The sequence below is a fragment of the Culex quinquefasciatus genome, chromosome 1 (assembly GCF_015732765.1).
Source record: "Culex quinquefasciatus strain JHB chromosome 1, VPISU_Cqui_1.0_pri_paternal, whole genome shotgun sequence".
NCBI classification, from domain to species: Eukaryota; Metazoa; Arthropoda; class Insecta; order Diptera; family Culicidae; genus Culex; species Culex quinquefasciatus.
The window spans coordinates 71,900,660-71,925,978 of NC_051861.1; the positions used below are offsets into that span (position 1 = coordinate 71,900,660).

Genomic DNA, 25,319 nt, shown 5'->3' on the forward strand with positions numbered 1-25,319 from the left:
TTCCTAAAAACTGGACATTTTTAAAAAAACATGTATTGTTCAAGTTGAATCCCATTCAAAATTGAAGAAAATTTTCGAATCTTAATTTGATCTTATAATAACCAAAATTCAGGACGCAACATGTTTTAGAATCTGATAAACAAAAACCTTTTAAATTAGTTTTAACACCAAAATATTGCCACTTTACGCCCATTCGCTATTTAATGAACACTTCATGCTACCGGCTTCACGAGCACAGGACTAACATTTATGCTTGGACGAGCGAGCATTGTCCTGAAAATTTCCACACCCTCCCTCGCAACCAACTACGACCAGGACCAGGGAAATTCATTCATCCCTAGTGCGCTGGAAGGTGTGGTCGCATTTCGGCATCATCGTCGCCTGCTGTGCTGTATTTTCTCCATTGTCGCATAAAATTTTCGATTCAGGAAATTAAATCGTTTGTCATCAATTGATGTTTCGCGTGTGGTGCACGATAGAGTCTTGTGAATCAAGTGCAGTATTTGCAGGTAGCGCAAGTGGTGTGTAACCGGAGAAACACACTCGTCAAAGTGGTCCATCGAACAAATCGAGAGGAGCAAACAGAAGAGAAGAAGAAGCCTGAAGCACATTATACTGCTGAAAGCTAGACAAGTTTTTTGCTCCATAATTTCGCGCACTCTGCCTACTGCGACGAAGACGAGCAGCCGAACAGTCAGTCAGTCGATCCGCGACAGAAAGTGAAGAAGGTGTGCAGTGTGCAAGTCTTTGGAAAGTGTGTGCTGCTCTCTCTACTGTAGTGATCGCGTGTAGCTGCTGCGATCTGCCAGCCAGGCCTCCTGCGATCGATAATAATCACCTGCAATCAGTGCGTGCAGTCTGTGTAGAGAAAAGAAAGTCAAGTGAGCGAAACTCCAAGCAAAGGTGTGTGTGTGTGTGTGTGTGTGAGTGTTAGTGTTAGCAGGGGAGATTTCCACTATTTTTTCACTGCAACTTTGCCGTATCTTAACCGTTTTTTAGTACTTTTGGGTTCAACGTGATTCTTTACTTTGAAAAAATTTCAAGAATAGAATTTTAAATTGATATGCCTGAAATCGGAATACAATTTATTCATCATGTGTTACCAGCTTTAAAGCATTTGCTAGTAAAATGAAAATCAATACTTTGCACCACCCTTCAACCCACAATATCATCTCACTCTTATCATCTCGCATGTTCTTGAGAAAATGAAAACGTTGTTTCCATCGACTCATACAAGATTGATAAGGTGGCGAGGCGACGCCGGCCAATTTTCTTGTACTATAGTTATTATTCTCTTCCATGAATCATTCGAGTGCCTATTTTTCGCCCAAAACCAATAGAAAACACCCTAAAAATACGCAGTTTCGTACCTCATTTTTCAGTTTTTCACGCCGAGTTCGGGAGGGGTGTTTGTTTCCAACTCCGCGTGTCCCGCGGCAACTCCCTCGCTCTGCTAGACAGAGAAGGAAATCCTTTCTGAAGAATTGGAATGCGCAGTATCGTCCCGTTATACATACACACAGCAGTTCAGAAGGGCAAGGTCCTTTCCCCGGCGTTTCGCAGACAAAACAGCCCTCTCGGGAAGACTCTCCCTGTTGTGTGTTTATTGGAGTGAGCTAACGCTGCCAGTTCCACGATGGGATGATTTCTGGGGAATGTTTTGAAATGTTGGACTAATTTATTTGAGTTTATTTTGCTATGAAATTAACCGTTCAATTACTCAAACGGGACAACGAGATACAAATATAAAATTGTGAGGCTTCCTTTTACATTCTTTCTTGCTGAAAAATGTGTTAAACATTCCTTGACCAGGATTTTTTTGTAACCTTTCCGTTTAGAATACATTAAGAATCCATAACTGCCCATTACTAAAAAATGTATCTGAATACCTTTTATGTTCTAATTAAAAAAAACACTTCCAATTTGTCATAACAATTCATAAAAACAAAACAAAATATCCCGATATTCAAATGTCATGCAAAACTACTTCTTTCTGCGTGTAATTTAAGATAAAGTTTCATAAAATAATTCAAGCTTTATTTTACACCCACAACTGAACAACTTCTTGTTTGCTGTGTTTTCTAAGACTTCATTAAACTGGAGTTCTAAGACTTCGTTATTTTGAAATGCATTTTCCAAAATCGCCCTCTTTGTTCCTACCCACTTGAATGTAACAAGACCAAATTTGTGTCATGCAAGAAATTAAAGATATACATCGAATCGCTGCCCAACTTGAAGTGATATGTTTTATTTTCGCTCCAGTGACTTCTTACACATGGCCCTCAGACAGCAGCAACATATATATAACTCATTCGAAACACGCTACTTGAGAGTCCCGTCATTTGTATGCGTGCTAAGTAGCGCAATAATTTTCCATTCTGGAACCGTCGTAATAAAATAAGCAGAATTGCCCAGAGTGCAGCCATTAGACATTCTGCACGAGTTGCACTTTTGTCCATTTATGTGTTCTTCACCGGGCGAACTCCTCGTGAGAGGAAGGAAACTCTAACTTGAGTGAGTCATTGTCGTAAACCGGAGGCCATGTTTGGAAACTTTGTAAACTTTCTCAAACAAATTGAAAGCATTCTAACTTTATTGAGAATAACTAAAAACAATTGTAATTGGTGAGCGGTTTCAGCTTATGGTGCTTGTACGTGCACGTTTAAATTTGCAGTTTGTCGCCTTTCTTTGTTCATTTTTCCAGTGAATGGCCCGGAGTTATTTTAGATTGAACTCATTTAACATGACAAACAAATGCTTGAAAACAAACTTGAGATTTGACGTAATCTGAATAACTTATTTTATTTTCATCAATCTCCAATTTGCTTGAGATAAAATCTTAACTTTAAAACATCTTTCGCCACAACCACATGTGATATAATTATGATGTGAACGTTTTCTCATCTATTTTCGCCTTTGATTGATCAGAAAACAAGGTTAACAAATAATACTTGTTCGAAAGTGTGCTGCCAGACAACTCTTGGTCGTGATTTACCGAAGAAAGCAAAATACCTTCCCTCAGGTAGGCCAGATTGCTTCAAAAAGAAAAACATGTGCCGGAGCAAAGTAAACTTTGAAATTAGTCGAAAGCATGGCACACTCCACCGTTCCGTGGTTGTTTCTTTTTTCTTTCAAACCCTAACACACTTGAGCGAAGCAGCACGAATTATGTGGCAAAACAGCGAGTGATGATGACTAATCCCAGTGGGCCATGGCGAGAAAAGAAGAACCCATAAACCATGCCCTGGCAGTGCCGGGCCCGTCTTCCTGGGCCACGGAATCGATAAAAATGAAGAAAAAAAAATTACAGAGTGTCAGAAGGAGGGGTGTGCGCCCCGATGACGGGACAGGACAGGGATTTCCTATGGTTCACAACTTCCGTCTCAGAGTGCCGTAAAACCCCCTTTGTCACCTCGGTTGGGTCTTCAACTCAAAAAAGAACCTGAAATAGCCACAGAGGAAAAGGGAAGGTTGGCCAATGTTGGGCTCGAAATTTATGTTGATCAATTTGGAAAAATTTGGAAAGATTCATGAAAAATGCTAATGCTGTACGCTGCAATATGAGGAATAACTTTGAATTGTGGCTTTTGAGCTGCAACTTGCAACACATGGCAGCCATACGTCCAATTGCTACAAGAACGATGCATGTCAGACAAGAGTTAAGAATGTGTATCTGTATTTGACTTTGCTCATTCCTTCTTTCGGTATATTCCTCCAAGGGTAGGGCTGTCTGCATATTAATCTGTTTTGAATTTAAAAGAATAAGTTTCTTTTAAACCTTGGTAAATTGTTGATGATGATTGTTCAAAATTGCCACGTCTGTTGTTAAAATGACCAAAGTAAGAATAGTTTAGTTAAGATCCATTTTAGAAGGTCTTTAAAATCTCGAACCTTTGTCTAAAATTATGTTGTAACACAAATAGGAGAAATTAGTAAAATTAATCTGTTAAACAGATGACGTTCAAAAGCAGCATACTGGCATACTGAATACAATCATATACATAATAGTGTTATCAGTTTTCCCATTATCTTCGCACACAATTGAGCTAATGGACTTCCGTCGTCCAAAATATCCTGTCATACAACAACCAATTACGTTTATTTGTTCCCGCCAATTCGGCTGTTAAATTTAGCTTATTTGGAGGTCTCATCTATAGTTAATTCAGTCTTTCTTTCAATTATTATTTATGGTTGCACATTTCTCCAAAAATATAAAAACATAAAAACCAAGCCTCCCAATTAACGTCATGTTCACGTGAAAAAAAAACTAATTTTGCTTTTCTACACCTCTCTTTCACCGAACTGCAAAATGCCGCTACAGAAAGAGATTGCTCCCTCCCTGATTTCTCTCGCAACTTAAACTCATTCCATCAGATCTGGGTGAGCTGTAAACGTGAATTGCAATCGTTGCACACTGTGCGCGCCTATGGAAATCCCATTTAATTGGAGTTCCGCATTGCACTGCTGCTAATATCAGCGCGAAATTACCACTGCGCGGGATTTCTTTTGGTATTGGCAGAAAAAATGGTACGCCGACACTTTGGATAAGAATTTTTATGTCGGTTGTATACAGTAGTATAGTTCGACAACATTTCAATAATATCTGTTAATAATCGCAGCCAACGAAGTATTAAATTGTGCTGTTCTTAACCATTTCTTTTGACCTTTTGCCTTTCAAATCTAAAAATAAAAATAAAACTTAAATGACAATGTTTTTTTGCCTTCCTCACCTTACTGAGGAAAGGCTATAAAATCACTCGAAAACTGAACTTCTCAATTAGACCTCCTAGACCCACCTTCATGTATACCTATCGACTCAGAATCGAATTCTGAGCAAATGTGGTTTTTGTAAGAAAACCCGTCATGCTATACATTTTCAAAAAGGTATTTAAAAGACCTTTCCAACGCGTCCAAGACATTGAAGATCTGACTATCCTATCAAAAGTTATACGCACTTAAGTATTATTTATACGCTTTTTGGAGGCCGGATCTCAGATATGTTGATGAAAACGTTGTCCGGATCTCTCATGCGACCTATCGTTGGATAGGTATTCAAAAGACCTTTCCAATGCGTCCAAAACATTGAAAATCTGACAACCCTTTCAAAAGTTATAAGCACTTAAGTGTTATTTACGCACTTTTTCGAGGCCGGATCTCAGATATTTTGATGAAAATGCTGTCCGGATCTCTCATGCGACCTATCGTTGGATATGTATTCAAAAGACCTTTCTAACGCGTCCAAAACATTGAAGATCTGACAACCCTATCGAAAGTTATAAGCACTTCAGAGTTATTTATGTACTTTTTGGAAGCCGGATCTCAGATATTTTGATGAAAATGCTGTCCGGATCTCTCATGCGACCTATCGTAGGATGGGTATTCAAAAGACCTTTCTAACGCGTCCAAAACATTGGAGATTTGACAACCCTATCAAAAGTTATAAGCACTTAAGTGTTATTTACGCACTTTTTTCATTTTGGATAACACCCTTTAAATGTGAGGAAGGCGCCAACCACTTAAGGGTGGATTAAGTAACGTTTTTTTTAATATTTATAGATTTTCGAGGCCGAAAATCTCCAACAATCCAAACGGCTCTGCATTTTCTTGAGAAAATTTCACCAGAGCTATGTTGAAACGCCTACTTTGTGAAGTATCCTATTTAATAAATTAAAAAGACACGATATTTACAAAACATTCCGATTCGGCTTATTTTTAAGGAGAATTGCTCTTTCAGTAAAACATTAAATCATCCAAGTTATCTTTGAATGTTTTCGATTGAGATTTTGATTGAACATAATTTATTTCGAAGCTTTTGCTTTATTTCATAAAATTTTATTTAAATGTGTGAATACTTGTGACAGTTAATATTTTCGTTCAACTTTAATTCAGGTACGTGATATAACAAAAACTATTTTGCAAATTGCCACACAAAGGTTACTTTCTCACTAATTTAACCGATCTTTTTGCTCCAATCGCGAGATCTATTGTACGTAATAACCCATTACCAACTCTGTGTGTGTGTGTGTTTGGCCACGTAACAATCACTTTCCCATACGGTACGCACTCACCCCGTACGTGTCATATCAGGATTGGCCAAAATGATTCCAAACGAAATTTGAATCCGAGGAAAAAGGTGATAAATGCATTCAACAACGGGTGACGTAAGCACTTTTGGAAAGCCCCAAAAAGTAAAAACAAAAAAAAGTTTCCGGGTCTTTTCCGACCGATGAACTCTTTCTCTCGTTGTCTCGTGGTTTGCGTGTGTGTGTGTGTGCACACTAACCGAACCGTTCAGCCAACCATAATCGGAAGACTTAAACGCTATTGAGTAAGCCTGTTCATTTATAAAATCTCTTTTTACTATCCCGCCTGCGAGCGCGTGCACTTATCGATTCAAAATTGCGAACTTTATGGCTTTGTTCCAGTGCCGCGCCGCCGTTCATTACAAGGAAAGTTTCCTCCTAATCAAGCCATCATTATCGTATTATCTGCTTTGAAGATCGAATTGAAATCAATTGCTTTTATCACGTTTTATACTGCGTGCGCATCATCCGAAAGGGGATTCACGTGGCGCCACCGGCGCGAATTTTCACCCCCAACTTTGTGTAATGGATAAATGAATAAGTTTTTTTCTTCCTTTTCAAACCGGAAATTGGCCCCGCGAAGACAGCACAGCACAGAGCTCGACTTGACGTCCACTGTGAAATTGATAGGTCAATAATGTGGTAAAGTGCTCTTTGCCGGATTGCAGTTTCTTGCCACCATTGAAACCCGGAGTTTATTGAACGGGCAGAAGAGTTCGGTAGAGATCCTTAACCTCCGCCATCGTCGTCGTATCTTCAGAGACTACCTGGCGAGAAAACATTCAGTGATGTGTGCATTATTTGAACCAAAATAACAACAACAATTATTCCACCACACCGGCGAGAGCATTGAACTGAAACGACGAAGCGGCTGCTGGAACGAAAGAACTTGGTTTTATTTTTACTTTTAAATAAGTTTACTTGTAGCTGTGTTTGACTTAAGCCGCACGAGCGTTGCCAGGTGAGGTTTGACTTGGGACTTGGGCAATCACAGCATGAGGTTTAAGCTTAGAAGATTGAAGATCGATATTCATTTAACACAACCGTGTATCAACATTCAATGCCTTGCTAAGAAGTATTTCAATTCATTGCACGTGAATTATCATGCGGTTCTCCAGCACATCTATACAGCAGTTCCATATGAAAGTTAAAGAAAAAAAAAAACAAAATTGCTTCGATTTGGCACAATTTTTTTCTGGGGTTTCCTTGGCCAAAATAATTAGACCCGATTTTTTTTGTTTGGCCATTAGGGTAGCCCACTCCGTGTTAGGGTGGTCCATAAAATGGCCACTTTCGTCGATTTTCACAAAAAATCACTTTTTTTCAAAAATCATAACTTCGCTCCATTTCAACCGATTTTAGCTGTCTTGGGGGTAAATGAAAGATGATTAGTTTGACTACTTCCAAGATAAAATACTGTGGAGTTTCAAAAATCTAGCCTATCATTTGAAAAAGTCTTATGAAAACGTCAAATGCCGTTTTGGCGGTGTCTGAACCAAAGAGCCTATATCTGAAAATATTTTTAGCGGATTCCTCGGACAATTTTACATAACATATCAAAATTGGGTGAGGTTCATTAACATGATTCAGAGATATGATTCTTTGCGTCTTACAATTACGAAAATTTTGGTACCCTAACATGTATAGGTCATCGCTGAAATTTTCGAGTTATCGCAGTTTTAGTGAAAAAAAGTTGATTTTTTGCCGATTTCGTAAATTTCCCGTCATCGCGCGCGGCGCGTCGAATAACTCCGATTTTATTTTCAATCATCCCATCATTCGATATGTCAAACATCTTTGGTTCGAGTCTCAATATCGGCATTTTTTTGTTTTGTTTGGTGAACTTTTTTGGAAATAAACCCATGAGAATAACGCTATAACCAATCTCAGGATTTATATTCTGTGTCTGTTCGCAGTTCCTTTATACTAACAGATCGTGTTCTTTATTCTCTGGGATGACGCTGCCCTACTGTGGGTGTAGTCAGATGCCGTTTTGTCACTCTTACATGCACGTTTACTGTTTGAATTTGTGATTGTGACTGAAGAATTCGGTAACCAAATTCAACAAATTTCGGGACAATGAACATAACTAAGGCTACCAACTGTACGGATTTTTGGCCCTCTTCGCGGATTTTTAACAGGCCGGAATTTTTCGCATAATATGGATTTGTACGGAATTTTAAGAACTTTATAAAAATTCAATTGTTTTTATGATTTGGCCAAAGCTTTTGCTAACTAGGCATTTTTCTTTAACTGTCATTTTGATTTTAAATGCATAGTTTTCCGGAGTTTCCTTAGTTCAAAGTTGATGATCAATAATTCTAGATTACTTTTTCAAAACAACCAATGCGCCATTGTTTCCTATGTACATAGGACCTTTTGAAAAAGAAAGTGAGAATTGTTCTTTTCAAATTCCTTACGAAACATATTTAACCAATAAAAAATCCAAAGGCTTTCTACAGCTTGTTTCAGCAAATCACGGTTTTTTTTTTGAGAATATTTGTAAACGTTCAAGTTATAAGCCATGTGACAAATTTATCTTAATATCGGTAAAGTGTATGGATTTTTGCTCAGCTAGAGTTGGTAGCCTTAAACATAACTATGAGCTTTTGTTACTGTTTACAATGTGTGTTTTTTTTAACTCAAACATTCACCACATTTGAAACCCAATTTATACATAAATCAACATAAATATTTTGATTATCCGAAATTTAAAAAAAAAACGGACTGTTTCCCCTTGTGGCTAGATCAGATTAGATTTCGATTCATAGCATTTAGCTTAAAATCAATCTTATTTTGTCATCGTTCATGAAGCAGATGTTTAATTCAATTGTTACCGTACGGCCTTGAAAAGATCAATTTCCGATCACCTTGGCCGGAACGACATCCATCGGCACAGATTACATAAACCGTACTCATCATCGTACACATCGTTATGCAGCGATAAAATGTATGTCATTATGTGGCATTTGCTCCACTGAAAAAGGTTCATTCCATCCAGCCAGTGCCAGTGTATGCCGGCTGATGTGGCCGCAAAGGTATGCGCAAAACGGTACTTAACAGCTGAGCCGTACGTACAATGCTACCAGGTACAAGTACAGGTAGATCATCTTTGTGCCAGCTCGGCCAAAGTAGAGCAATTGATGGAAGAACAACCAAGCAAGGAGAAGCAAAAAAAATGGCAAAAGTGGGTTAGTTAGTGCGTCTACACGGGCGGAACAAGATGCGCCAACTTGTCACACGCAAAACTGTTTTTTTATATTGCGATGTTGGAATAGCGACGCAAAAATACAGTCATCCCACATATTCGGAACACCCACAAATTCGGAACACTTTTGTGATAATTTGGCAATAGCATGCCAAATGCAGCTTTTCTCTCGACCCTACTATTTTTAGGACCTTTATTTGGACATTTTCTTACTATTTCACTAGTAAAAGTAGTACTTTTTGAACAAAAAACTTCATTTCAAGACAATTTTATCCAGAGCAGCAAAACACTGCCTCGAAATTGCCTGTTCCATGATTGTGGGATGTTATTGTGCCTCCCACAATTGTGGAACACCTGAATTTAACTGATATTTTCACAAAAAAAGTTATCAAACCATGTATAAAACATCACTAAGCTTGAGTTACATTGGTTTCAGTGCGTGAAGTCATTATTTGGTAATAAATATGTACTCCTGGAGAGATCCAAAGTTTGTTTACATTCGTAAGAAAAAAGTGTTCCGAATTTGTGGATTTCAAGGGTCAAAGTAATTCTTCAAAAACTTCCTATAAAAGTTAAAATTTGCAGATGTTCGATACAGCATTCGAAAGATCGCAAGAAAAGCTTTCAAATAAAGGCAAAAGCGAATCATTAAGTTCAATTATCGATTTGCTATGATTTTTTGAACATAGGCCGATCTGGAAACCGTTCCGAATATGTGGGATGACTGTAATTGCAAACTGGAATTTCGATACGTGAGCGAACTTCACGGAAGTCGATCTAAAGGTTAGAGAAGTATGATTTCATTAGATTTTTTTCTGAATTAATCCGTCGTATGTAAGCAGATCTTTAACTGAAAAGATCAAACCATAAGTTATACAAAATATGGTAAACGATATTCAAATGTAAAGATTGCATGGAGAAAGGCATACAAATTGAATGCATCCACATTCAAGCATTTTTATTTTTTTAAATAGGCTTAATTGGTGTAATAAATTCTATTATCGCTGATATTTGTTTACCATCCGGATCTGTCGCATTTGAATAGATTTAAAAACAAATGTGGAATAAACATGTTGCGCCTGTTTTTGTGCTTTCTTTAGAGAAACGTCTCAGAAATGGTGTGTTTTTTATTGATATATATATATATATAGAGTTGTAATTGTATAATAAAGCAGTTTTGTAAATGAGATCAGTCTTGTTACATAGGCAGATATATAACAGACCAATATTAAAAATTAAAAAATGGATGAATTAAAACTTTGAAGCTATGAAAATTAACAAAAATGCAAACTGAGCCTTTTCAACACGTACTCCAGGGTAACGTAACCGCCATGAAAACGATAAAATTACTCCAGTAGACCGCAGACTTTGTGTCTACACGGCATTCAAGATCGAGATGATGATCGAGCAGAACGCTCGCCTTTAAAAAGGTGCAAACGTCGAGAAAATCTGATGAAATGTGGTAATTAAATAATTGGTTAACACACACTAATCGGAAACATATCGACGAAGTTGGCGTTGTTTTCCAAAATAACACACAAGCTTACTGCCGCTGATGTGGATCTGCTTCGATCAGACCAAGGCCTGCTGTGTTGTTGTTTTCAGCACGAGATCAAGGTTAATAATGGTTAATCGGCGCACACCACGCCTGTCGAGTAATCGAATTAATCAATAAAGTGAAATCTGAACAAGAGTGCCCACAACACTCAAAAATCTCCCTCTTTCTCGAGAGCCATTCCCTAACTTAGGTAGCCTATTTTTGTGTTATTTTGGAAACTTTCTCCCCTGCTGCAGGCTGATGTGAGAAGATGTTCGCATAACTAGTTTGCAAAATTTTACGATTTTGCACGTTGTGTTAATGAAGATGGGGCGACGAGTTTGGAAGAAGAAAAAAAAAGATGAGGACGATGGCGAGAGAAGGAAAGACTGCACAGCGTTATTGGTGGCTGAAAGTGCAAATTAGGGTAACTGTATATTGAATGCTCGCACGCCACCCAATCAAGCCAGGTGTGCAGATGTAGGGGGAAAAGAGTCGAAGTAGATGAAAAAACACAGAAATTTGATGCCACATTGTTGGATTAGGTCCGTAGTTTGGCAGGTGTGGCGCGTGTTTCGCATTTGGTCACTAATGCTGGCCGCAGAACATAAGATTACATTTTAAAGTCCTCACCAGGTTGGTTATCCGTAGTACTCGCAAAAAAATTACTTCGTATAATTGAATCACGTATTTTTGTTTTCGTTTTCTTATTTTGGGGTCGTTTGGCTCAAATATGGACCCAAAAATGCCATTATGAAGAAATTATCTTATCTTATTACTTTGAAAACCTTCGGATTACTTTAATTCTATGTAAACTAGGTAAATGAGCCAATGCGAGTTTGTAATCAAAAAGTGTATCCTTCACGTCATAATTTACCATTAATTTAAATGATTTTATTTTTAACACAATTAAATCAAGCGTACTATAATACTTATGATTAAAATTTTGGACGTGTCTGTTAAGAATTATTGTTCAACACGGAAGGAAGCATAAGACAATACACATGTTGAATTCATAATTTCGTGTCATGGCATGGATTGACAGTAAAGTGAATGCTAATGATTATTAATGAGAATAACGAAAATTTTGTCGATATGGATTCTCCTCAACGGATGGAACATGATTGTTTGTTGTTCACTCGACTCAAAGGTTGTAAATTAAGGGTCGTGATGTCTTCATTAGAGTCTCATCGACTAAAGCACGCCATTTTTGGTAGTAAAATAGTATTTAGCAGCGCTGGCACGTGCGACTAAGCAATCAAAGGAGACAATAAAACGCGTTGGTCAGATGGTTTAAGTTTCAATAAATATTAGTAAAACCAAAGAAATGCGCAAACGGAAATTGTTGGTTAATCCATTAAAAGAAAAACGGTTAACTGCAAGATCAAACATCGTCGGGTAGCCCTCGGATTAACAACGGCTAGGTTCGGAAGAAAGAAAACGCGTCTCTTTTTTTTTTCGACCGACGGCCACAGGTGCCCCCGCGGGAAAAAGGTACCTGGTGCAGATCGCGGACCTTGCGACCGGCGCAGCCCCGGCCAGTAGCAAAGCATCTTGTAACGGTCAAGTTAATGACCATGTAAATAAAGCCGCAGCACGGCGTTGCCCGGCAGCGGCGGCGACTACTTCGATGGAGCCTCTCGAGATGATGATGATGATGAAGATGAAGTTATGGGCAAACAAAAATCTCACTGCCTGCTGCTGCTGCTGCTGCTGGCAGGGAGTAAACCAGACCGCGTGTATGTGAAAATTATGGCAACAGCTGCACCAGAAGGCACCAGCAAAGCCACATTAAATCAAAGGGTGCGTTGCGTTGATGACTTTGCATAAGATGAAAGTTGAAAGTTTAATTCCAACAAAGCGCTATTGTGTTCAAATGTATGCGCGCTTGCAAAAAAAAGATCAAGCTAAAATTGCTCACTTCTGGTAGTGTAACGAGAAAGGTACAAAACGTGCTAGGGAAGAATACCCGGAGAAAATAACAGCAAGCTCGTTGAAGCAGCTGATTGTGTGATGTTTGGTCTCAAACGCCAAACATCACCGGGAGCGAATGACCCATAGGGTTAAAGTTCCCCCAATAAAATCAACTACAACAACAACAACAGCCAAACATCACACGCCTTATAATTTTATAAAGTTTTTTTATATTTGTTGTAAATGCGTGATCGTTTTATGTGTCTGATTCATATGAACTCACAAAATAAGTTTAGACAATTGGCACAATTGACAAACGCAAAAATGACTTTTAAACACAATAAAAAAATAAAATTTTCGAGGAAAAAAAATTCAGACTTATGTATAAGATATAAATATGCTCTTTCGTTCAAAAAATACAGTACAATCCTTTTTTTTCTATGAAAATATGCGCTATTTATTTTGCGAAAATAAAACTTAATTACCATACTGGGGAAGTTGTTAAAAGATTTACGTTTCTCAAATAAAGGCAAGGCAAACCAGTTTTTTTCAATCGCACTAGTTAGTTTTGTTCATCGTACTTTCTAATGTTGTTGTACCGTAAAGCAACTCCGAATATATTTTGACAAAGAACTTTGTCCTAAGGGCACTGTCTACGGGTGTCAATCCAAAATTTCGCGAAGCGAAAGTGTAACGATTTGTGTAATCATTTAAACGCTTATATCTTCCACCCAATTCAAGCAATCTGCATGCTTTATCCACCAAACGAAAGGGGAAGTCTTAAATTGCAAGTAGACTACCTCACAAAGTTGATAAAACTTTGTTAAAGTACTCAAAAGTTAAGATGAAAAATAAAAATTCAGACCGGGAAAATCCCGGTCGCTGATTGGTTGAGCGCAACCTTTCCCGAACACATTAATCAGATTCAAGTATCTAGCACTTAGCAAATTTTGCTCTCTGCCACTGCTTCGAAAGCGTCGAGCCGTCACAGCCAAGCGAGGTTATAAAAGAGCGCCGTGCCGCCGGTTGAAGCTCAAATTAGTCCGAAGCTTTGCACGAGGAGGATCGAGAAGCAGCAGCAGCACAGCAGAGCCGCCGAGAGGAAGGAGAGAATTGGAAAAAATGGAAAGAGAGGCAGAGCAGGCGCGGGAGGGAAAATTGCCGGCAACTTGGAGTGTCATCATCGCATGGTTTTATCATCGTCATAGGACGTTAAAATGGCCCTTTTCAGGGCCAATTCACACGAAAGAGTATTCTTTAAAAATCTGGTTGGGTACGGTAGTGAGTGTTTGTGTGTGCGGAAGGGAAATCGAGTGGCAAGTTTGGGGCTTGAAAGAGCACCAAATTATCAACGCATACACACAAACGCGGGCTGGGGAGCTTCATTTGTGTGCGCCTGGTTTCTGCCGTGCAACTACCCTTCACGAGTTTGCTCATCCGATCGATCTTGGGGAAAATCGATTTTCGATATTAGTGTGGTTCCGCGAACACAATTTTAGTGTGGTTTACTACACACACACACACACACGAGCAAATCCACAGTCGATGGCGCTTTCTTGCTACAAATACACTTGCAACGCACTGTTTGGTGCTCTAGGTGGTGTGTAGTATGTGTAAAGAGAATGAATAAAAAGATCGGAACCCAATTTTTTGCGAAGCGAAATCGTTACGTGGCGATTTCCCCTCTTCGCAGACTTCCCCTCCTTTTCCTTCACGCTGATTGGTTGAACAAACCTTTCCCGATCATCCTCTCCGAGAGACGTGAGATTGATGTATCTAAAATCATCTCCACTCAAGCTCATAATTTTCTGACAGCCGAGGAGTCAACATCGAGTGGCAGTTGCAGAATCAGAAGGGACAGCAGAAATTTCCCCCGGTCAACGACGTGGAGAGGTCGCCGAAATGGCTCGGGCCATCGCAGGAACGGGATGGATTGTCGCTGCAGGCCATCAAGGAAGAACGTTAGGGACCGATGTGGTCAAGCTGCTGATTCCGGAAGGCTCCGGTTAACGGCATCAAGAAGGGGTCTCCGTGTTGATCGAGAACCAGTTCCCTTTGGGTCAAGTTGGTTGTGGTTGCGATAAAGTTTATGGTTTTTGATACTGGACATGAAATTTAACATTTCGGCAGTCGTGACCGCAATCCGGAGTGGCCGGAGGCCCCGCGGATGTTCCGAAGGGGGACATTTGCCGAACCAAAAGAGTTGGGGCAATATGGGTATCAAACTTTATGGTTTTTGATACTGGACATTAAATTTGAAATTTCGGAAGTATTGGCCACAATCCGAAGTGGCCGGAGGCCCCGCGGATGTTCCGATGAGGGGACTTTTGCCGAACCATAAGAGTTAGGGTAATATGGGTATCAAACTTTATGGTTTTTGATACTGGACATAAAATTTGACATTTCAGCAGTAGTGACCACAATCCTGAGGCCCCGGGGATGTTCCGGTGGGGGGACATTTCCCGAACCATAAGAGTTGAGGCAATATGGGTATTAAACTTCATGGTTTTTGATACTGGACATGAAATTTGAAATTTCTGAAGTATTGGCTACAATCCGGAGTGGCCGGAGGCCCCACGGATGTTCCGATGAGGGGACATTTGCCGAACCATAAGAGTTAGGGCAATATGGGTATCAAACTTTATGGTTTTTGATACTGCACATGCATCTGACCATTATCTGAAGTTACACAGTTAAAATAAATCGCTTATTTTACGCAGGAAGTAATAAATCGATTACTGCGATTGCCTTTTTATTGTGCCGCGGCGAAATTCTGTTTCTGGAAATATAGAATAACTATTTCGAATTCAATTAGAGCCCTTGAAAGGGCAGTTTTAATGTTTGCTGTTGAAATTTACTTTGCTGCCGCCAATTGCTTGCAACAGCCTTGCAAAAACATTTCCACATCTTGATAACTTTCGAGTGGTGAGGGAAAGTCGATTGATTTCACCTTGATTTCTATTGTAGCTCCATTTGCAATTTCCGTCCCCTTAGTTTGATAGGACATTGATATTATGTCTTAAAACTATTCACAAAAGAGTTGTCTTATGTAATTATAAGGGAATCATGGGGAAATTTGGACCGGACATTTTTATCGAAAATTTCAACAATCATCTTGCAAAGTTCTTTGTCATACTGGTCATGTGTAACATAACCACCTGCACCTTTTTTACTGACATTTGCTGTAAAATTATTTTCAGTTTTTTTAAGCAATTAATAGCAAACGTTTAAAAAGTTCTTATAATCTCATGATCGCTTTCCTGTACATGCCCACGAGGAAGGCACGAAACGGTACATTTTGTACTAAATAATTTTTCTCTTTCTTCTGCAGAATAAAAGCGGGGGCGCATTTCTGGACCGCAAGCTCGTGCTACATCACCATCCTCGGATAAGGAATCAAAATCAGCAGGAAATATGAATGGCTCAAGCTATGAAATCAACACGAACGGTGATATTCTGTCCCAGAACCAGCAGAAGGGATGGTGGACGATCGGGCTCATCAACGGCCAGTACAAGTACATGACAGCCGAAACCTTCGGATACAAACTGAACGCAAACGGCGCTAGTCTCAAGAAGAAGCAACTCTGGACGCTGGAACCATCCAACACCGGCGAAAGTAAGTGGCAGAAAGGGGTGAAGAAAAAGGCATTCGGAGTAGGCCAAGATCGGGCAAGGGTACGCGATAATTTGGGAAGAGTTGTAGTTGGCCACGCTTGCTTTGGTTGGGTTTTCGCAATGTGCAAAATTTCTGTACGGTCATATTTTTTATCATTTTGCCACGCTCCGATAAACGTTAGTGCCTCACTCTCGTGGCTTAGCATAGTTACTTAACGATTTTAACTGAAACATGATGAGGAACAGCTAAGGGTGAACTGCCTTAGGAAGCAGTTTCATGGTAGCAATGACTGTAGCATGACCCATTTCGCTGGGAGCTGTTGCAAAGAAGAAATTCATCTTTTCCCTCCACTATTAAGGGATCCACCCGGGGTGATGAGAAAACGTGCATCCGATTTTAATCTCTATTGATTAGATTTCCGCTTAAATGAAGTTCTCCGCTAGGCTGAGAGGAAGGAATGATAGATAACGCGCCACGACGAAGACGATGACGACGGTGAAGGTAAAAAATGAAGGCATCAAAGCAATAATTACAGCCGTTTTGTGATTCACGGCACTAGCAAGCAAGTTAGCGGTCATGGGGGCCTGGGGTACCTTTAGAATGGTGAATGAAGGCTGAAAAAAAAATAACTCGGAGAAGACGAACAGCGTCATATTTGTGTGTACCCGGGCTGGGATAACGATGTCGATGTATGATGCAAATGCCGTTAAGTTAACAGTGTTCCCACACTCTTGAAACACTTTCAAATAATCCATTTTGAAGTTTTTATTTACAAACCTTGATCATGTAATATAAAGTTACAAAGAAAAAATGTATACTTCAGAGGATTCAGAACAAAATTCTAAAAATGATTCTGAAACTTCCTCCCTGGTTCAGCACCAGTGAACTTCATCAATTAGCCGAAGTTGACACTTTGGATGTTATGTCCAATAAGATAATTGATGCATTTCGACAAAAATCATTGCAGTCTTCAGCTGCATTGATCCGCTCTTTATATAGTTTATAAGTTAGTTTTAAGGTATCCCTTTTCCCTTGTGTACATGTAGGACTTCCTACATTTGAAAGCACTGAATAGCGAAAGCTACAATATTTCATGAATAAATGAAAGTTGCTAGTATATTTAAAATTGAGGTGAAAAGTCATCGATTGTGATTGGACACTCAATAATATTTTAACTGAATGAATGTACAAGTACCTGGAAGAGAAAATCTGAATAAATATAAATTTAAAAAAATGTATTCGGAACTCAAACGAAAGAAGTACCGTCAACTGGGGTGAATCGGGACACATTGGGCGAGTTAAGACAGCATTTTTAACCATGTTGGAGCACAATATTTTGATTTTTCTGATTCGTTTCGATTAGAATAGACTCAGACCAACAAAAAGTGTGCTTCTGTTTCCAAATTTAAAAGCTTTCAGTGCTCTGTCCCTATTCAGACTGTAGTCCCGATTCGCCCCAGATGACGGTAGGGGATTGTGCAAAGACGTGATCCCATTCTTTGCATCGCGCACAGCGATATCAATTTATTAAAAATTTAGAACTTTTTGCATGAGTTCGAGGGTTTTAACTTTCTTGGCTGGTATGGATTAAAAAACCTTTTTTCCCCCTTATGTTCCAACAATTTCACTGAAAAGCCGTACTAATGGTTTAAAACTAAACGTGTTCCAAATGAAAAAATAAATAAAAAAAATACTTTTAATATTATAAGTTATACAACTCCCATGATCGAAGGGGTGGATTTCTCTAATTTAATTACGCCAAAGGGTTGAGTTTGAGTTTGACTGTCCAAAACGTTCTGAATTTATTGTAATCGCAAAAGTCCCCAGAGCCTCACACATGAGGTACTAAGGTTTTGATTACTGAGCATTAATCGAGCTATTTGCTTTAATCGCGGCGTGGTAAACACCCTGACCAAAAATCATGATTTTCTGAGTCCAATTTCCCACTTTTCATACGATTTTTTGAGTTCAGGAGTAGGAGTACTGACTGGGCAGTACCGAAAAAACCCGAATAAAATTTATTTAATAAAATAGGGTAGTTCTTGCTATTGCAGGATCATCAAATGTTATTGGAATAATAGGATTAATTGCTAAAATAACAAAAATTATTAACAAGGACATGTACGAAAAATAACTTAAAATGTTATTACTCTGTTACTACCACAACAATCCAATGCCAACAACTAACAAAACTTGTTAGAAATAACATAAAATGTTATTATCCAAGCATTGAAAAATGTCAACTCTTGATAGAATTTTCAAAAGGTCCTATTTGCATGAAATCCATGACTTATAGGTTGTTTTGAAAATTTACTCTCTCTCTCTCTCTCCCATACCTGCAGAATTCTGCTGTTCTGCCAAAATCGGTAGCAGAGCGTTCACGTACTTTGCTGCAACATAAGTTACTTTTCGCTTAGACAGAACTTTTGCAAATAGAGAAGCAAAATTTGCAGGAAACTCGTTTCCATAATTTACTACAAAAGTATTCTCTCTCTTCTGCAAGTTTGCTGCTTATAAAAATATCCCTCCAGGGAATGTTTCCCACCTTCCTTTTCTCCTATCCACATTTCCTTCCCCTCCCCCTAAATATTATTATCTGCCAAATTTACACTTACACACCATACCACAACTGTTTCGGAGCGCTTGGTACGGTATGTCCACGCATCCTTCCTCCCCTGATGATTCTATGAAATGTGATCCGTTCACAGAATCTGTCTCTGCGGTTAATGCAACGCAGTAGGCCTAGCCGCTTTAATTTTTGCTATACATTTTCGGGGTAACTCGGATGTACTGTAATCATTAATATTGACAAGAAGGGACTTGCGGCGTAATCTTACCACAAGTTCTTCCAGGATGCTTTCTTCGGACTGGTTGCGCTTGTATTCGATTAGATAAGATTAGATTAAAAATATCCCTCCAGGGAATGCGTGTACGAGAATAAACTAAATAACGAATAAAATTTAAAAATTAATTTCAAATACTTTGAGGTCGTACAAAGGGTTATTGTACTCAGAAAGCTTAATTTTAGGACCAAATTGGTCCAAAACAAACATTGAATATTGTTTTGTTTTCATAAATACACGAAAAGTTTGGTTATAATTTTCAGAAAACGGGATAAACTTTTTTTTTTAATTTTTGGAAGAATCTTAACCGAGCTACGTAGCCCAGTGGTAACGCTTCCGCCTCCCAAGCGGTAGATCGGGGTTCAAATCCCGACTCGGACCAACACAACTGGTGATCTTTTCCCTTCTGTCACTGAACCCGCTTTGTAAATGCCCCGATAGTCTTCGTGGAACACAGGAAAATATTTACTTTTTTTACTCACTTAACCTTAAAAAACATAACTTATTAGACGCGATCGGGAAGCACTGTTAATTGATCTTCAATGGCCGGATAATTCAATAGACTCAATCAACCTGCTGCCGTCGCTAATGTTGTTTTGTTGCTGTTTTTGTTGCTAGAAATGAATTGAATTTCATCTAGATTGCCTTTTAATCGCACCATCTTTGGACTAAATTGACGATACACCAAGCACGAGAGATACTAATCACTTGGCCGGCAGCTAAGGTTTTCTTAAAGCATCGGGTAGAAGTGCGAGCGACACAATAGAGTACAATTTAAAATTGCGTCAATTTAATATTCTTATTGAAGATTTTTAGATTGAGTTAAAAAATCTTTTAATTTTTTGCAATGTTATGCATTTGTTGCAGTTTGGATCTCAATTTGTAATTGTTTTTTTTTATATTTTATTTCTATCACTATTTTCATCATATGAGCATTTTTTCTACATAAATTATCACACACACACAACAAACTCTTACACTTTCGCACAGTACAAATTCATCCACTCTGTCTCTTTTCTCATCTATCTGTTCCCTTTTTGTAGAGCGCTGGCAGCCTGGTGCCAATTCACCAAAGTCAGACGATAAAGGTAACCGCTTCTTTTCTTGATCCGTTTGTTTTTTGTTCCGCACCGCTCGCGTTGTTGCATTTAATTTGTGTTTTGTGTTATGTTCAGTTCGATTTAGCTCTCAATTCATCATATCTTCAGTCACAAACACAAACACACTATTCATTCGCTCGTGCCTACAAAAAAAACTGAAATAAACCAAAATCAATCACTTTTCATTCGAAGTGGCAGCAAATAAATTGGAACTAATCATAAGTTTGCAAGCGGAATATAAAAAGGCAACAAATCAAATTGCTGTCCGTGTGGTGTTTTCGAAGCGTTTTTTAATAACTCCAAACAGGTTTGAACGGGTCCGATTTGATAAGCCTGGCCTGGCGAAGAAAGGACATAAAAAAACGCAGCGTTTTAAACACGCATGTGATCGCTGCTGCTTTCACTGACTGTTTATTTGCGAGCGAGCGATTTAATGAGATAACAACATTGAGTGAGCAGCATCACCATCACATCATAGAGCAGTCCGCTTTACTTTGTGACTAATTTTATGTTTCTTGTTGTTGAAGTTGTTCACGAGCAAAAGTTGAAATGAGCTATGAAATTAGCAATTGTTATCAATTTTGATGAATGATTTTATCTATAACCAACTGACTTAAGGCGGTTCTAAAAACACCCAAAAAGCAAAAAAAAAAAATTTGGTTTATAGGATCTTTTAAAAAAAACTCTGGAATTTCAAATTAACCGACTTCGAATCCGGGCTTTAAAAATTTGCCGACAGCGACTCTCCGATCTTGCTGGCAAATTTGTCAACAATTATCAGCACTAAAGTGAAATTTAAATTTACATAGCATTGCTAAACCTAATAACATAGGGGAACTCTACCCTTTCTCAGCCTATTTCTATTATCGGCCTATCAGCACTTTGATCATGAAAATATAGCTTAAATATAGTGTTTTTGACTGGAATCAATAGCTCAAATAAAATTGAGCAAGCAACTTTTCATTTTTGACAAATCTGGAAATGTTCATTTAGCGGAAAACGGCAAAAGTGATTAGAATTGGTCGAACGGCTTAGTGTGATTAAAATGGGTATATTTCCCTACTACTTAAACCACTTATCTAAAAATCTTTAGAAAGGTATTTAATTTGTGGTATTTTATTTGTGAATAATTATAAAGGTTTGGCAACACGGTCAAACTGTTGATGGCAAAATTATGTGTTTTTTGTTATCTTTTGCTAAATAATTTGGTACATTCTCAAGAGTCATGAAGAATTACTCTCTTGGGGATACGAGCGAATTTCAAGAGACAACCGAAAGTGTGAAAAAACGTAACTAATAAAATTTCTCCACCAATTATCCTGTTGTGCCTCTTGCAACGCTAACGCTAAATTACCGCTAACGCTTCTGTTCTCTTTTATCCTCTTCCATTGTTCTCTCCCGTCCGAATCGCAGGCGTAATCTACTTGAAGTCGCACCTGGGCCGATACCTGTCGGTGGACTCGTTTGGCAATGTGCTGTGCGAGTCGGAGGATCGTGACGCCGGCAGCCGCTTCCAGATCAGTATCGCCGACGACAACTCGGGCCGATGGGCGCTGAAGAACGAACAGCGTGGCTACTTCCTCGGAGGCACCCCCGAAAAGCTGACCTGCACGGCCAAGGCTCCCGGCAAGGGAATTTTGGAGCGTGCATCTGGCCGCTAGGCCGCAGGTACGGCGATCCCGTCCCCGTTGACCGACGGGCGGTGAAATCAGTAGTAGTCGCGTTCAGCTAATTCATCACAACACGCTTTCCTTTCCTCCTCTAATCGCAGGTTAATCTACGCTCCGTTGGGCGCAAGCGTTTCGCTCATCTGTCAGAGTCGCAAGACGAGATCCACGTCGACGCCAATATTCCGTGGGGCGAAGACACGCTCTTTACGCTGGAGTTCCGCGCCGACGAGGAGGGCCGATACGCACTGCACACATGCAACAACAAGTGAGTTGAGTTGAGCTCGCCGAGCTCGTTTCACGCGGGGTGGTGGCGTCGCGGTCATGATTTGATGATAAATCTGCTGCTGTGGTGGGTCGTATCGTAATGACCCCGCGGGGAGCTTGCAGCGGGTATAATGGCTAGAGGGGTGTTACATGATGAACATCACTTGTAATCGCGGGGCGCCACAGAACGACGGCAACGAAGACAGATTATGTCATCTGCAAGTCACGTGGTCATCTTTGGTCATGCTCCAAAAAATATTTATTGGATTCAAAATAAAACTAAATGGGTGAAAATATTGCATTAAGTTAGTGTTGAAATAGCACTGTTTTGCCTAGTTTTTTTTAATTCCGCTTAAAACTAAGCCAAAATTTTCAGTTCTCTGGTGTTACAGAGCCAAATGATTACCCAATTCTGGGACATTTTAATGTCCCAAATATGCCAAAATACCTAATTCAAGATGGCAGTCAAAGTGGCGATGGTTATTTATATTGAGAATATGTTCGTGGTTCCCAATTTCATGAACGAGTGTTCACGATTTGGGGAACTCTTTTTTCTCCGTGTATGCAGCTACCTAACCTCACTCGAATTAAACCTATTAGGGTGAAACGGGAAGGTTGAACAAGTTGAACAGAAGTTGTCTTAGAACTGGCGTCCCGTTTTACCTTAAATGCTCTGAAAACTGCTGCTGTAGAATCTGATATGGCGGTCAGTATGACTGCATTAGTTTTCGACCCTCTTGAATGCTCGCGGGAAGCATTTGTGCCATCATTTAAGAGTTCAGTAGGGCAGTATCTAGCTTCCAAACTTGTAAGTTATTATTTATAAAACTACTTTCTATCTTTTCCCAGATACCTCAACTCAACTGGAAAGCTAGAGACCAAATGCACGGACGACTGTCTGTTCAGTGCCGAGTACCACAGCGGCCACCTGGCGCTGCGTGACCGCCACGGCCTGTATCTGTCGCCGATCGGGTCGAAGGCCGTCCTGAAGTCGCGCTCGCAGACCGTAACGCGGGACGAGCTGTTCTCGCTGGAGGATTCCCTCCCGCAGGCATCGTTCATCGCGGCGTTGAACAACAAGTACGTCTCGGTGAAGCAAGGCGTGGATGTTACGGCCAACCAGGACGAGATCGGGGACAATGAAACGTTCCAGCTGGAGTACGACTGGTCGGCGCACCGCTGGGCGCTGAGGACCACTCAGGTAAACTCCTGCTAGTTGAAGTTTGGGATGTTGAAGAATTCATTTTTGTTTTTTTTTTAGGATCGCTACTGGTGTCTATCGACTGGTGGTGGAATTCAGGCCACTGGAAACCGTCGCTCCGCAGATGCGCTCTTCGAGCTTGTCTGGCACGGCGAAGGATCCGTTTCGTTCCGCGCCAACAATGGAAAGCTGCTGGCCACGAAGCGCTCTGGTCATCTGTTTGCTACGTCCGATGTTATCGAAGATACGACCAAGTTTTACTTTTATCTGATCAACCGTCCCATTCTGGTGCTCAAGTGTGAGCAAGGATTTGTGGGGTACCGCGCGCCGGGAAGCAACAAGCTGGAGTGCAATAAGGCCGTCTACGAGACTATTTTGGTGGAGCGTGCCCAGAAAGGAATTGTTCACTTTAAGGGTGAGTTTGGGAGGTTTTTTTGTAGAAGGCAAGTTCTTTAAACATTTTCTTCTTTGTTCTTAGGACAAAACGGCAAGTACTGGCGAGTCGATGGCGAGGGCATTGCGGCCGATTCCGACACCCCGACCGACGGTTTCTACATTGAGCTGCGAGAGCCAACCCGTATCTGTCTGCGTGCGGCCGACGGTCGGTACCTGGGCGCGACCAAGAACGGAACGTTCAAGCTGGTCGACACCGGATACGACACTGCCACCCAGTGGGAATACTAATCAATTCAGCAAAGCATCTCATCTCCCTCGATTCGGGTTCGCTCTCACACACTCGAAGTTTTTAGCGTGTTAGGTTACTATTCTTCTACCCACTTTACTATTCTTCTATAGTAGTAACACACACACTCTCATAAAAAATCAAGAGAACGAAAAAATCCAACCGTGCAACGCAATCAATCTCTCTAACTCTTTCAAGCAAACTTAAAAAAACACAGGTTCTCTACATTTTTATTTGTAAATTTACTTTTACGCGGTCTTTTCCGAAAAATAGATTATTTTATAGTAGCATTAACATAAAAACAATATGTGTACTACTCGTTAGAGCCAACTAATCATTATTGGGGAGTATTTTTGAAACTACATATTGTCATTTCAAAGTAAAACAGTTCTTACATGCACGCATATTTATTGCAGTATCACTTACATCAAGAGCTAAATTAGTTGTAGTACTTAGTGAGGTCAAACTATCATGAACACACAAACACACACACACACACACACACACACACACACAAGCATCATAACGAACGATCAACTTGTACCGATCGTGCACGATTTCTTGCACGGTTCTGTCCATCTCGAAAAATTGAACGAAACCGTGACAGCAACAAAAAAAAATACTTTCACAAACGTCCATCAGCATTGAATTCTATTGTTTCGCACCTTAGGAAACAGATTAAAAATTGCAATCGAATCAAATGTGATTAGAAAGAACATTCGTCGACTCATTTTGCGCTAGCGAATGCTTCATAATGGGTTGAGTAAATTTCAGTTTTTTTTAAACAAGTCACTAAAAATAGGGGAAATATGCCCATTTTAATCACTCTAAGCCGTTCGACCAATTCTCATCACTTTTGCCGTTTTCGGCTATTAAATCAACATTTTCAGATTTATCAACAATGGAGAGTTGCTTGCTCACTTTTGTTTGAGCTATTTATTGCTTTGGAACCGTCAAAAACACTTTATGAAAGCTGTAATTCATGATCAAAGTGCTGATAGGCCGATAATAGAAATAGGCTGAGAAAGGGTATAGTTCCCCTACGTAGCAGAAATCCTACATTACACAAACACAATCAATCCACTGACTGTGTCATGAAGAGAAACAACCTTAAACTGCCAAAATATTATGCGAAATGAAACTCTTGTAGTACTCCGAACAATTGATAAAAAGCAAAAAATCCTCCCAACAGATTTACTAA

At 39.7% G+C, this 25,319-nt stretch overlaps 1 protein-coding gene across 1 annotated transcript; it reads left to right on the forward strand.

Moving 5' to 3' along the window:
* Window positions 1-328: 328 nt before the first annotated feature.
* On the forward strand, window positions 329-24,738 carry LOC6034480 (protein singed). The gene is given in 8 exon segments (XM_038248086.1): window positions 329-881; window positions 16,074-16,358; window positions 21,715-21,928; window positions 21,930-21,969; window positions 22,073-22,236; window positions 23,085-23,436; window positions 23,497-23,851; window positions 23,915-24,738. Coding segments are annotated over 7 exon segments (1,533 nt in total). The 5' UTR covers window positions 329-881; window positions 16,074-16,156; the 3' UTR covers window positions 24,121-24,738.
* Window positions 24,739-25,319: the final 581 nt, after the last annotated feature.